The 16214-nt window shown below is 33.5% G+C and overlaps 1 protein-coding gene across 3 annotated transcripts in view; it reads left to right on the top strand.

Moving 5' to 3' along the window:
- Nucleotides 1–16214, top strand: part of LOC120633528 (tyrosine-protein kinase Src42A) — a 102003-nt gene that overhangs the window by 41075 nt on the left and 44714 nt on the right. Inside the window, exon 2 of one of the 3 annotated variants that reach the window (XM_039903760.1) lies at nt 9–81. The exons of the other annotated variants lie outside the window; for them this stretch is intronic. Within the exon in view, the coding sequence (XP_039759694.1) occupies nt 9–27 (19 nt within the window). The 3' untranslated portion in view covers nt 28–81. Of the gene's footprint in view, nt 1–8; nt 82–16214 lie in introns of those variants that run through there. 3 annotated transcript variants of the gene reach the window in all.

The raw sequence follows: 16214 nt of genomic DNA, 5'->3' as shown, positions 1-16214 counted from the left end.
TGTTCCAGGTGCAGGACAACACGGTAATGCCATCCAACGACTACAACGTTAGTAACAGTTTCGCCGCAAGTTCTGCTTTCTTAGCATTAGCTACTTTTTTGTAATAGTTACGTGTAGCTGAACGATCGGGCGTCGGATCTTTTGATATTACGCCGGTCAAGAAGTGCATGTTACGAGAGCTGTCCGGCGCACGCGCTTCCGCAAGGCCGTTCGATTAGAATGCAGGGAGCTCGCGTCCAAGGCTACGTTAGCGCGGTCGGTCGCTGCTCCGACAGCAATCTTCCTCTCGTAGTTTGGCTATTGGAAGTCCGCTCAGGAAGTAACCTATGAAGGTGACGCCCACGAAAACATCAGGCAACCGATCGGAAGTGACTGTGATTTGAATTTTGTTCGCACCTATTGTTCGTGGTTTTGTTTTAAACAACGCTTCCTCAATCTATTTAAGAATTCAATCTACCTTCAGTCTGTTTTATTTCTAATGAAATTACTTCCATTACGACCACTGGCGCAGCTGTTAGCGCTGTAGTTTTAAATTTGGAGGTCCCTGGTTTGATTCCCGGCAATGATACTTTGGGAATTCATAATTTCTGAATTTTGCCTGGTCTGGTTTGGTGGGAGGCTACGGCCATGTTTAGTTACCACCCTACCGAAAAAGACGTGCCGCTAAGCAATTCAGCATGGGTTTAACTGCCATAAATCTGACAGGTTAACCCGTTACCATCTTAGACTGTATCATCACTTGCCAGCAGGTGGGATTGCAGTCAAGGGCCAACTTGTAGTAGAATAAAAAATAAAAACAATATATACAATAAAAAAAATGTTTAACATGATTCATATTTACATATTATTGTGAATGATCAATAACTGCAATAAATATTAGGAATCATGTAAAACATAAAATCCTAAGTCATTACGGAAAACAATATAAACAGAAGTGAGCTATAAATATCGTTGGACATCCCAACCACTAGAGAGCGCGGAAAGTAGCGGCGGTGAGGCAAACTATACGGACGTGTCGGTATCGGTTTCACCCATCAGCCTTGAGGGATACTCTGGTTGCACAATAATTATTCCTACAACTCATTTGTATAACAAAATCTACTTTAATTAACGGTGTAGTTTCCTTTGTTTTGATAAATTGGATTTGTGAGTTTGAACCGCAGACGTTTTTGTATTCGCGTCACAGAAAAATTCTGTGCCAAAATGCCAGTTTCATTTCAAATATAATAATAGAAAATTACAGAAACGCAATACTTTATAGATCACTACAATTGCTTTTGCATGTAGTAAGTTTACCAGTTGTTTAATGTCGATCAACATTTTTTATTCGAAAAAAACAGCTTTGTTACACATTCCAACAATCAACATGGCTATTGTGAAAATGGCTTGTACTTAGGAAAAATTTCAAACACACTAGCATTCACCTGAAAATATTGTTTACCAGTTGACTAACACAATTTGCTTAAGCCTAGAGATTTTGATGGAATTAAAAATGTCAACGATATAATATAGCTTCTATCATCTTCTATATGAGTGCCTCGCAAAAACTCCAGAATGCCTCCACTACAACATAGGGTTTAGTAAAAAATAACATTTCAGTAGATGGTGCTCTTAAGGATCATACCTTATAACCTTATAAATTATAATTTCCTTTAATGGGTTTGGTAAAAAATAACATTTCAGTAGATGGTGCTCTTAAGGGTCATACCTTATAACCTTATAAATTATAATTTCCTTTAATGCAGCATAGTAATTTTTCATCGACTATTTAGTATATATAATCATCAACAACAATTGAATTCCACTCCTAGACATATGTCTTCTGAAAGGAGTTCTAAAATCCAAGGCTATTGAGTCGTGTTTGTTCACCACGTTTGAATTTTTAAGATTGAATTATATTTTTATCATTCAGTTGTGAAGTAAATTTTTTAACTTGTCTTTTAACTTTTAAATTTTATAGAAATTTCTACATGAAAAAGGATATTCCCACATTTAGGTTCTATCAAATTTAGATATACGTGCATATTAATTTTTCAGTGTCAAAAAAAGTTGGAATCTATTATATTCCAACAGATTATGTGATTGTGTCGTTTGATAAAACTTAGTGATATCGTGTTATCAGTGTACATTTGATAATATGATTCAATAAAAAATATTTGAATTAGTTTTATGTTAAGTGCGGACGAACTATAATGTATCGAAAATTTGAATTTAATTGAAAAGTGAGGTGATAGATAAAATATTCGATACCTAATGTGTGCCGTTTAATAAACAAAAGACGCAAAAAGTAATTTTTGTTTTACTATGTTATTAACCGAGGTGACATTTCGTAATGCCATGAGGCAGACAAAAGTAATTTGTGCTACAAATCATGAATACGAATTTAGTATTCGAAACTGAAAGAAAACGCATCTGGAATAAAATGTAAATAAATTTAATTTTTTGGCTGTTTTAACGCTATTATTTAAAAAGACGCAAAACATCAATATTGTCTAATAATATTGATTGGTTTTGCTTCACTTTCACTCTGTCTAACGCTATCTACGATTTTGGTAACGTTTCGTGACGTCTCTGCGCTCTGTAATGTTGAATTAGGTTTTTTAGTGGACTTGAAATCAGGCTTTCTAGTGGAAGTATATATATATATATATATATGTACATTTTAAGTATTATCTGGTTTATTAGTTATTACCGCGTATAAGATTTATTTTTGATGACTCAATAGAGTAAATAGTCCATTTTTTTACCGTACTCTTAATAAATTAATTTTTCACCGAGAGATGTGACTTCTTAGAGTTTGATGAAACTGCACTGTTTCTGTGCTGTGACTGTGAGCCTCTTGGAATCTATAATTTTTGAATTAAAAAAAAATTAAATTTTGTGTAACAAATTCATATTGTTATGTAATGATATGACCCAAAGCCGAATTAAATCTATAATATACAGAGGGTTAATATAAAAGAAAATAGATTACTTTTAACTTATCAGAATCGTTACGCAGTATTTTTTTACGCTCTGATATTCTGTCAGTTCAAGTGTGGCACAACAATGTCTAACAACTTCGACGTTATACTCTTTTATTGAAAAATATGGGCCTTATTGTCCATCTTTCGATATCCCCTTTTATTAACCACGTCTTTATCTCAAAATCTGTACATGTTATCTTAATAAATACTCGAGCAATATTTAAAAAAGTACTTGAAGAATAGGTAAGAATAGGTACGTAAATTTAATAAAGTTCATGTTATGATTAATTAACCTATTGCGTTAGGACCTTGCGCCTTTGAGCATTCTTAATTTTGTTTTTTTTTTTCTTACTTCTTATATTACTCCTTTATCGTTTAATTATGTGCAATAAAGAGTTGTATCAATCTAACTCTCGTCCTTGAACATCAAAATCATTATTTGTAAAATAGGACACGTGTTAGAAAATGATTTGCTTTTATCACGACAGTGGAGATCTCTCGCGACGGAACAATGCAACAGGTTTTACGATTTGTTTTTGCCTTTTATGCGTGCGTGTCTCGACCGACTGTGATGTAAACCTTCGTCGATGATAACCTTAATAAATATATGAAAACGCGGATCTGTTTTATGCTGATACGGGCTGTTGCCCGACTTATTTACAAATCCCGTGGGAGCCGTTGGCTTTCCAGGGATAAAAAGTACCATTTTACTACTCTAGGTACTCCCCGTTGTTTCATCTAACTCTATGCCCCAAAAATCAGGTTCATTCGTTGGTTGGTTTTGGCGTGAAGAAAGAACAAACAAACAAACGAACACACTTTTGCATTTATAATATAAGTAAGGATAAGCATACGCTGAACATCCAAAACTATCTACTGTGAACCTTAAGCTTAATTTGATATAATTCGCGAGAAGAAGGAAATCTGCACGGTTCAATTCATAATTTTTACACCATCGTCCTTCCATACCAAACTACGTTCTATACTCTACGCACGTTTCCGTCCGGAGCATCCTTAGTAGATGATTACTTTACAAGAAATTATTGCCAAGGGAGTTAATTTTGGAAGACCTATTTGTTCGGATGATAAAAGGAGTATAAATCGCATCACAGATTTCCTGTTTTTTTGCAGATTATAGCGAACTAACAAACCCGCGCGACTTCGTCCGCGAATGAGCCGACTTAAAAAATATTCGCATGTTGTCGCGGACTGTTTTATAGAACTTAAAAAAACAACAATTCCGATATACTTACTACATACTTCCGTTGTTTGGCGTAACGTTTACCGTTCACGCATCGCACGCATCAGAATCTCTCAAAAAGGATATTTTTTGCAGTTTTTGCCCGAGATTCCAATATAAATGAATCCTAGCTAGATACTACTAAATTTCATGAAAATCGTTGGAGCCGATTCCGAGATTCCAATTATATATATACAAGAATTGCTCGTTTAAAGATTTAAAAGATATAAGATTTAGCTTAACTTTCGTTGGATATCATGTTATTTCCGCAAATTGAAGCGGTGATAGCCCAGTGGCTAGGACTTCGACTTCACTTTCGGGGGCCCGTTTTCGAATTCCTTCGCGCACTTCTTACTTTTCTATGTTATGTTGGTTTTAAGCAATTAAAATATTATTTGCTTCAACAGTGAAGTAAAACATTGTGAGGTAACCTGTATGCCTGAGAGTTCTCCATAATGTTCTCAAAAGTGTGCGGAGTCTTCTAATCCGCACTAAGCCAGCGTGGTGGATTACGGCCCAGAAATGGGCCGGTGGTGGGTTGATATTATGAGGATGATGATGATGATGATGATGATAGCACAGACATTTCATCATTTATTTTAAAATTCGTTCATTTAGTGAGTAGATGGTGGTACCTCCATTCTTTAACTTTAAATTAAAGCTACGAGGATTCCAATACGCCCTTGTTGTACGAAACTGTCAACAAACTTCGATAGGAATTTTGATTCAAATAAACATTGAAACGAATTGTCATTAACCTAAGAACAATAAATAAATAATACATTACTCATCAACTATATTTATCGAAAGGACGATTTTGTTTTGTTATTATTATAGAACAAAGAGATACGCAGCACGGCGATAAGTCTCATCATATTTTTTTGCAATGCTTTTAAATCATGCTTTAGCGTACCGCATCATCATGTCCTTTTCTGACCAACAAATGGCACTAACAGCAAACGACTCATTGTAAAATTCGCTAAGTGTATTCGATACCCTTCTAGATTGCCAAACTATATTTTTAATGACTCGTCCCTTTTTATGGATTGTATGTATACATATATATATGCGAATGAAAACTAAATGGGTACCGTTATTATTAATTAATTATATAATTACGCGTATTAATCAAAACAATGTTTCAGTGGCATGATACAAAGAGAATCCAAATCTCCCAAAACTACTGGCAACGTAGCACGTACAATATATATGAAGAGGTCAGGTCGTTGTAATAATACGTTTCTGATAGGTTTTGATTGAATGGACGATTTAACTTAAAAGTGGCGTTGTTTAACGATAAAAATATTTTGCAAAACTTTATCATTATGTCAACTCACTATATTTCTATAAATATGCACTAAATTAATGTTGTAATGAAAAAAAATAAAAATTCAATTAATTCGCAAAACTCATGTTCCAATAACTGTTACTAAGTTCATCAACCGATATTTTTTTAAACTAATTGCTCTAACAGATAATTATTTTTGCACTTGTCCACGACGTTTACAAATCCAAAATTAAAAAAAAATATTTTAAAATGCTTTATTCACTCAAAAAGTTTTCACAACCTAGCTTGTAGATACATATATATATATAATATAAAAACATAGATAGATAATGGAGAAGCAAAATATAAAAAGGTCTTATTTTTAAAAAAAATCACGAACATCTATTAAAATAAGTATTGTTGATAAGAATTAGTATTTTTCCGTGAGTTGCTTGCACAAACTTTGTATTTTCAGGCAGCATTGTCGTAAGATCCTATTGAAAATTCAAACTATGTCTTGATACGTATGACTGTTATCCTTATCTGTCACTTCTGTGAATAAGTAACGGCCTAACCTATATTGCATGCAAAAATACCGTTTATTTTATTATGTTTAATGGGGTTTTTAGTTCACACTTCTCATTTTGGCAGAGATTTTCTGCACTAAATAACAATTCGGAGGATTTATGTGTAAATTTAACAGAATGTGTCAAATATGTTATGAACACAGAAGTATTGAAGTGCTAAGAAGTACTAAGAAACTGCGTCCTTATTGGGTAAAGTTTTGATGGATTGGGTTGTAAATTTGCTCTTGACCTGCGGCCAATAACACCTAAGTGACAATACAGTCTAAGATGGAAACACAATTACTTGAAATGTGTATGGCAGTTTATTGAAACCATTTCTCTACCATACTGCACGGAATGCTCGAAGCCTACAGCCACACTTAGCTGACCCGAGCTAGGACTCGAACCCGAGACATCCTTATTTAAAATCCACAGCGCATACCGCTGCACAAGGGAGGTAAACAAAGATTCAAAACTGTATGCGATTAGAACGCATTTTGAAATTAAAATTTTGCGTTCAAACATTTGGAACTATACATACGCGGGCATCGCATCCTTTTTATTTTTCCTTGTACACATAGGAAGTATGCATTTTTTGAACAATAACACTTCCGGAAACATCAAGGTGGTTATATTGAAAATATTTCGTATTTTATCTTTAAGGGCGATATAAGTAAAAAAAAAATTACGTAACGAAACCTTATTCTAAAGACATTAACGTGCATGGATTAAATACATCTATCGTTACAGTAATTATTGTAGGTAGTTAGCCTCTCAGATGACGACTTTGAGACAATTAAATATCCATTGTCTTCATACTTATCTATCAATCAATTACACACACTAGTTTCAATGTATAATTGGAAACCATTTAATCAGTTCCACGTGAACATTTTCATTGCAATGTGACATAGGAAGGTGGGTTCATAAATAATTTCCACGATCTTTGACATGTGACATGAGTAGGTGCCTCATACTAATATTATAAATGCGAAAGTTCCTCTATGATGTTCTCCCAGTCCAAGTTCCTCGTCCTCTAAATGTTGAGTGTCTGTTAATGTCTGTGTTTAGCCCATTCTGTAGATTCCTATGTAAATATGTTAAGTGTAATAATATTAAGTTGTAAATATATATGTAAGAACCTTCCTATCTCCAACAAACTAACATTCTAATTATCTGTTTTTCTGTTGGAAATTAACTCATAAAGGAGAAGCCAAAAATCTGCTACTTATTTAAATGCGTCAAGATTAAAATTTGGTCTTCCTCATATTTCACCGATCATTCTCAAAAGCGTGTCTCCTCCATACCACGTGACATTGGCGAAGTAAATCGTACCCAATTGGTACAAACGCAAGCCATTAAAAAAAAAAAAAAAAAAAAATGCGGAAGTTGACACACACAGTTGTCGGCGGGTGACATTTCATATTGGAGTTTTGATCAAATAATCATATTATGAATAGACGCAGAATAAACACTGATGGGCAGTTCTATATTATTTATTTGTATATATGTAAATTAATTACATGGTAATTATAAATCAATATTACATATATTGTTTCAATGTTTATACCCTAACCCTTCTTCTTAAATTCATGTCCTTTTGTAGGTTGCCTTATAAAGATCGCTTTTAAGCGATAGTACCTCTATTCCTCTATTTTCAATTGTGTTTGTTATTGCTTTATTTATGGTGTACAATAAAGCATATTTTGATTTGAGTAATGTGTTTTTTTCAAAAGACAACTATCACAAATGAAGAAGTGTAAGCGACACTGATTTGTCGTATTTTGCTTGTCATTGTTATTATAGAATTAATATTCTCCACATGACGTGAACGCGCCTCAAATTGAGCCATCAAATAATATTATATGCCTACGATGAGGTAGTTTCGTACATACTGTGTTTCAGCGATTAGTCACTCTTCGGTTATCCTGTATGTCAGGACGTGTTTTACAGTTTTCAATTGAGCTAAAATATGCCGTATGTTGAATTATATTCGTATTATGTGAGTAGCGTTTGAAGCATTTTTTCCGGTCTATATTTTTCAAGTTTAATCTCTTTTTAATGAACTCATATTATTAGTAATTAGTATGCTCAGCACCGTACAAACTCCCCATCATCTTGATTTCTAATCTTCTTTTTCATAAAGTGCCATCTTATTTCGAAGGTCGGCAAGCAATACGGCATCTTGTATGTTTGATGCCACTGCTCTAAATAAGGAACGAGTGCTTTTTCCAAACAGTTGGCGTTGGTGTTTTTTAATAGAGTGTCAAAAGTAGCAGGTACAGGAAAAAAAACGTACGTGTAATCCCACTTTGAGAACCCCAGGTCTAAAAAGCTAAGAATGTTCTGACATTAACGACAACTTAGATTCCCCTAAAAAAACTTGTATCGAGGCTAATACAAGCATGTCCATTTTTGCATCGGGATATAGAGTCCTATAATTAGATTACCCATCTAGCGAGCAACCTGGAGCGGGTAAGACTGGCTTAGCAAAAAAAACGTGGTAGCATCGGCACGCACAAGTTCAATGATCGGCAATCCACCCATAGGATAGGCCATTGTAAAATTCTCATTTGTCTGTGGCGGAAAGCATAGCTTTTATGTTAAGCTTAAGATATAATTTTGACGGCCGATTGGCGCAGTGGGCAGCGACCCTGCTTTCTGAGTCCAAGGCCGTGGGTTCGATTCCCCCAACTGGAAAGTTTTTGTGTGATGAACATGAACGTTTTTCAGTGTCTGGGTGTTTATATTATAAGTATTTATCTATATTAATCAAAAAAATATTCATCACTCATCTCAGTACCCATAACACAGGCTACGCTTACCTTGGGGCTAGTTGGCGATGTGTGTATAGTCGTAGTATATTTATTTATTTATTTATTTATAAAAATTTAGTGTAAAAAGTGGAACACAAGCAATAACGTAATTGACAATATTAATGAGCAGCCGAAGACTACCAATTTTCACATTTAAACATGGTGCCATACACTGCTTACTTACTGCTGCATATGAACGTGTGTGTCAATTATTATTATATATATTATCTTCCTTTTTCTCATAGTAAACCGTCACTTCATTTGACCAAAAATGTAAAGAGCTGATGTTATGGTTGCCACTGCGTAGATATCTTATGCCAACTTAGCACAGTTACTTCATTAAAAGTATTGATCTCGGTTAAAAGTTGTTGAACGAAAGTGTTCCTACTGAAATTCCAAATAGTTTAAGGAAACTCGCCAAAGTTGTGTGTTTTTTTATTCCTCTTAATATTAAAGTTAAAATGGTTATCATCAAAAGCATGCCATCTTATAAGAAGCCTGCAACATACTACTGCCAGAAATTATTTTTTGTTATGTTCGGTTGCTCGATAAAATTTTAACGCACAAAATTGCTATTACAATACAATTTTTTTTAAATATTAATAATTATTTTACGTATAGGCCAACTTTACAGGCACTTTTAAAACTTCATGTCTATCGGCTTGTAGTGTCTTAGCTACCCACCGGATCCCAAAGCAAATTTTACAGAAAAACCCAAAGAGAAATTTAACGCATTGCTCTTTAAAACTATTTTTATTTTGGGTTAACGGAATGATCTATCTCATCTTAATATATATAAATCTCCTGTCACGATGTTTGTCCGCGATGGACTCCTAAACTACTTAACCGATTTTAAATTAAATTGGCACACTGTGAGCAGTCTGGTCCAACTTAAGAGATAGGATAGCATAGATATTTCATTATAGTCGCAATTTTATTTTATTGCAAATTATTTGTCTATAATTAATTGACAGTCACATGTACTCATTTAAGGCTTAGCGATACTAAATACGATAAAAACAAAATCAAACGCAGAAGAAGTCGCGGGTAACAACAAGTTGATTATATATTGTAGGCAGATAAGGACGTACCTATCAGACTATTTCCAAAAATCTTGATACTTACTCAATAATAATTTCTTTAGTTTTCGCAAACCATATTGAGTTAATACCGTCTCTAGCGAGTCTAGGCAATAAATGAAGCTAGTCATATTTGCTGTTTGAACTTTCGAATGTGTCGATTTGAAACATGTCGAATAAATATGTCAAGTTACGCCTCTTTAAATAAGTTTCGTGTATTAGAAACTTGTTAAAATATTGTTTACCTTGTTTGAATGAATTCGGCTTAATTGGTTTTAGTCACGCTCCTTGTTATCGTTTATCTTATTTTTATTTTATTGTTGTACAAAGTCTCTTCGAATAATTATCACGTTAAGTATAAATATGAATTACGGTAGCGTTAAATCGTAGCAAGGGCATTTATTTTTCAAATAATAGAATTAATCTCAATTAATTGATTTAGTAGTCAGCATGTTTGACTCTTTGGATAAAATCCAGTGGCAAAAACTGTTAAGTAATGAAGATTGGAAGATATGTCTGTCAATAAAATGGTGTTTGTACTCAAACACGTTTTTGTTATCAAAATAGGCCAGCTGTTTAGTTCTAGTTCTGTGACAGACACACGTACACCACAATTATTTACATATTTGGGATAAAACAAACCTTCACGTTGGTCATCTTCCGACTCTATGTTCATGCAAAAATAACGTCGATTCGTCGCCCCTGTGCTTCGTGCCAGAATCAAGATATGTAAATTAAGGCATGCAGAAGACATTAAAATAAAATTAGTATTAAAAGAAATTATCATATAAAAAATGTAATGATTCACATAACGATTTCTCTTGTACAGTATCCGGTTCAAGGTCGTTATATCTTACAGCTGACTTACAGTTCCGTTCTGTTGACCAGACTAAGGAAGGTTTATGATTTTTTCTGTCTCTATCGTGTTTGCATTAATTTTTCCCTCTCACTCATCATCATCAATTTATTGACAGAATCCCTATTATCTTACAGTTTTTTTACACTGGATTGGATCCCAGGAACTCGTGCTCCGTGATCAGAGAGCGGTGTCATGCTAACTACTTAATCGACGAGCGAAATCAATTATTATTTTAATGCGTCTTGAATCTTTTAATATATTTTAAGCTTCGCCGTTGCGCTTAGTGCAATTGCACATTGTGTGTTACGATACGGTCACTACCCTACATATTGGAATCTATGTAGGGTACAGTCCATGCAAAGTCATTTTTTTTATGTTATTTCAGAACATTGATTCCAAATTATTGTATTGTCACCGTTCTATTTATTATTTCCAAAACAATAAATAATTAGTAAACTAAGCGTTCGTGATACTTATAAATCCATTGTTTGTGGATGAGGATGATGGCTGCAGTTGATTTGAATCAATCAATTCCGAATGCGTTTTCCATGATTAGACCTTCGCTCGGGCATTCCTAGTAACCGATCTATGACCCTAAGCGTGCCCTTAGCACGTGACAAGGTCCTGTGGATAGTAAACATAAAATAGTAAATGCAGGACGCAACGCCCTTTCAATTTTATTATTATTGCGACATTGTTATTATTATCCTCTTTAATTTTACTGTACACATGTGACCATGAAAACCAATAAGAAACTTTGCATTACAATATATCGGTATACCTCGTAAATAGTAGTGATCAAAGCATACGAATTTAATTGAAATAAAACCTCCAATGTTGATTTTATGTTTCCCTAGTCTTACATAACAATATTGTTAAAATATTAAAATTCATGAATTCTAATATGAAAAGAATCAAGTGAATTAAAAAAAAATACTTCGGTATTCGAGCTATAACGTGAATGCAGTCTAGTAAGAATTTCAGACTGGTTGAATTGAGTTTTTTGCATTTTTATTGCCGGTTTGATGTAAAAAATGACGTAAATAATTTGCATTCAAATTATCCACCAATAATATTATCCATTCTGTTGCTAATGAACACATAACATAATATAACTTTTTTGATGAACAATTATTTATTGCCTACATTTTGATCCCGATGAAAATATTTTTGACCAGTATTTTGTGTAATGGTCCGTTGTAATTTCTATCCTGTCCCATTAGGCATTTAATTCTAACCGACAAATATTTTTTTGTCAGCATAGTACCAGACGATCACACGACTTGATCACACGAAAATGATGAGTGCTCTTTATAGTGGCATTTAAAGACGACTTTTTTGTATTGACTAACTTGAGAGCCCACATTGAATAAAAAATATCTCACCAATCGGCCCAGAAATCTCGGAGAAATCGGTGTACCTAAATACATAAGAAAACGCATCGCATTGAGAACCACCTCATTTTTTAGAAGTTGGTCAATAAAGCGGAATACTTCTTCTCAAGATGCTCAATCGTGATAAGCATCTTATAGCGCAGAGCCTTTTCCTTAATTAGTATCCAAAGGTTTATTTATTCGTTCTCTTCTGTATAATTCCAATGAATATAATTATAGTAACCGCGCGATCCGTACCATGCTGTCTTGAATACGGTAAATATTTTATAACGAGTAATTCACAGATTATTATTTATCGCCGTATATTTCTAGTGATTTTATGACGCTTGCATTACCGTTTTGCATTTCTCTTACGTCTACTTCATCTTTCCTTGTAATGTCTCCTAGAGTTTCGTGACCATTTATTTTATGAATGATATTTCTGTTAACGTATCATCGAAAATTGTAATCAATCTAATCCACGATGTTCAGTTAACAGTTCAAATTTAGTAGTGCTATCCTTTTCCTACTCTTCCCTGTAGATGATCACAGAACTACTAAATTCAATCTCCCATCTGAAGGTTTCGGATTAGTTTGATTATATTAACTTCAGGCTTTATTTTTCTTTTAATATAAAAAACAATTATTATAACCATCATGTTATTCTATTACTCTCCTACAACACTATTAATCTCCAATCTGCCTTATAATATAACAAAGTATTGGAAATTATTAGTGGCTTCACGAGAAAAATGAATTCAAGTCTTTAAATAAATATTTGTTGAAAACTGCCTTTCCTGCACATTAGTTATTGGTACGTGAAAACAAAGACTTACTACGCTACCTTTACAATATCCTTTAAAGCAATATTGCTCGTTATCAGTCATTTGCAATTCAAACCGGAGTGACACATGCTTGCACACGTGCTTCATTAACAAATCTTGAATTGACTGTAACCGACCCTTTGAAGATTCTTGTGCGGAATTTATAAGTTCTATCAAACCGGATATACCTCAGTTCCTCCAATCATCACTATCAACTTCCGCAGTTATTTAACATTGCAAGGCCACCGCTCCTATAGGGAGAGAATGATTAGGGCTTCGACCCTCCACGCTGTTCCAATGCAGCTTAAACGTATCGATCACCGTGGCGCAATGTTTCAATCTCAGGCATATTAGGAATTTAGTAAATTTTATAATTGTCTTTGGTCCGATCTTATGGCTTTTGGCTGAGACTAAGTACTGCTGCATAGAGATTTAGCGTTCGGACACGATACAGTGTAGAAACCACTTAAGGGTATTAAGGGTTGAATAAAACTCACCCCCTAACTGCTTTCCACTTAGGTATTTAAAGATGAGATTGCAGTCAATGGGTATCTTGTAGAAAAAAGAAGTCATAAATGGCTCTCCTAGGCACGCAAGTTGTCATCGCAAAATTGGTAACTCTAGGATATCGCTGAGAATTTGTACTGAACACATTTTTTCCTGCACGTCATCTTTAGGTATGCGAACACAAAGACATAAGTCGCTTCGTTTATATATCATTTTAACCAATATGCTTCGATATCAGTCGTTTGCAAGTCAAACCTTACAAATGACACATGCTTTTGTACACGTGATTTATAATAATTAATACAGACGTACATAAACAAAGTTATACAGAATTAAATGCTCTGCAATTAAAAGTATTGATTTCTACTATTTTTCCCCTTATATTTTTTTTTTGGTTTAGTGACAGCCCGAAGTATACTCGTCATTTACGCCCTTGGGTAACTAGAGGTTAGAAACTTTAAAATTGATTTTAAAAAAAAAGTAAAGCATTAACGTGCGTTCTAAAGTGTATATATTGACTAAACATGTAACACAATAATTATTATTTTATTTCCATAGATCTTGGAAGAGGAACTACTAAAACATGTTTCTTTTATAGCAACCTTCTTAATATCACAATAATAAAGCTGTAATGGTTCGTGCATTAGCTAGCTACACATATTATTATTTTATTCATGTATTTAAAAATATGTATTGCTCAACTCGTACATTTGTTTAAAAAAAAAAACTCGAATAGTATGATCGTACTCCTGATATCTGCCGTAAAAGAGGACCAAAATTATTTTTAAAAATATTCGGAATAGCCTACCTACCGGTTTAGTCATTGGAGCCAGACGACCTCGTCTGACTCGCTGAATATCATGCAATAATATGGCATACCATTGTTAGGTTACTATTCTCCATATTATATTTTGTAATATATTGGCCACGTGGATGGATACCTTACTCATAGACTTTTTTTTAATTATAACCTAAACTATGCGACCAAATTACGTAAATGTTAGATTACATTTACATTATGGTTCTCTTGATAGGATTGTCATAATATTTAAATTGAGTCTTTTTTTTTAAGGATAATTTTGACATTGTCTTTAATTATTTTTTATATAAAATGCGTTTTTGTACCTTATTTATATGAGATAGTAAATACCTTTTTTTAATCTATTAAAAACCAGTATTTTTTATAAGAAAGTGTTTATGTATGAATGACCTTACAAAATGCATGCGTACCAAACAAATCGCGAACACTTAATCTTCTGGCTTGGTTTTAAAATACTGAATCAAAGACTGAAACATTATTTTTATAGAATTGAAACTATGAATATAGCATATGCACTTCTGGATAAAAAAGCTTCTAATGGAGAGAAAGGTTAAAATCAGTTCAGTAGTTTTAAAGTTTATCGATTAGAAAAATAATTTAATATATAAGACCAAATATATTATTACAATAAACCTAGGTGTGGTAGACACTGATAATAATAGGCTACAAGGCAAGACTACTTATCTATTAGGTACATATAAGCGGCAAAAAATATAAAATTATGATTTCACATGGCCTTATTTGTGTTAAAAGCGTTAGTACAAAAGGGTCCCCTTGTCGGCGAGTTCACGACAATTGAATGCAAAACACTCATTCATTTGCGTTGACTCACTGTCGCCTTGCTTTCTGCGCCCCTAGTATAATAACTTATCGAGTTAACAAACTCAACTTGAAAGTAAAGTAAAATCTTTAAAACTTTTTTTGAGAGATTTATACCCACATGGGTATTAATTACTTTATTACGTGACATTAGTTTATTATGAAAACTGAGTGTTATCGGACAAGATACATTGCGTACTGTTTTCATTATTTGGTAGGTGCGAGATCATTGAATGACTAAACATTTCGGTTTCAAACTTAGTATTCGACCATCGGTTTTTGTGTGATGAAAAGGAATATTTTTCAGTGTCTAGGAGTTTATCTGTATATTAAAATTATTTATGCGTATTATATTCATAAAAATAATCATCAGCTATCTTAGAAGGCATCCATAACTAGTGTTGCCCAAATGCAAGAACAAGACGAGACTTAGCCAGTCTTGGTCTTGGTCTTGCGCCAATACACCTGGTCTTGGTCTTGGTCTTGGTCTTGCGCTCCCAGTCTTGGTCTTGGTCTTGGTCTTGCAGCAAGAGTCTTGCAAGTCTTGCAATTACCTATTAGTCTATTACTATTTATTAAAGTTTACTTTAAATCTTAGAAAAACGTATTAGAATTGGAACATTGTGAGCTTGAATTAACATAGCCATAGTAAAGATCAAGCAGATTAATAAATAACTGAAGATTTGATAAGAAATTCGAAAAATCAACTGACCTATATGTCGTTTTCCATGGAAGTAACTGTTTCTTAATAAACATTTATGATTTATAAGCTTACATTTGCTAAAACATGTAAAAAAACAAATTAATTACAATAACTTGACTGTATTTTAAAGAACAATACTTATCTGTCTAGAAAGAGATTGAACCCTCAACTTATAAGAAATTTAATAAAAGAGTTTTACGATTTATCATTTATTTGAATAAAAAATAAAATACAACACAAATCAACAGCTTTATCATTAGGTTATGATACTTTATATCAATTCTTTTGACCAAGAATTAATACAAAGTAACCATCTGGCTGACTCATCACTTAACCTATTTCTATGTTTTCTAATTACTAATGATGCTTTAGAAA

The sequence above is a fragment of the Pararge aegeria genome, chromosome 21, assembly GCF_905163445.1.
Source record: "Pararge aegeria chromosome 21, ilParAegt1.1, whole genome shotgun sequence".
Classification (NCBI taxonomy): Eukaryota; Metazoa; Arthropoda; class Insecta; order Lepidoptera; family Nymphalidae; genus Pararge; species Pararge aegeria.
Note: the sequence above shows the minus strand (reverse complement) of the source record. Positions and strands in the feature narration are given on the sequence as shown.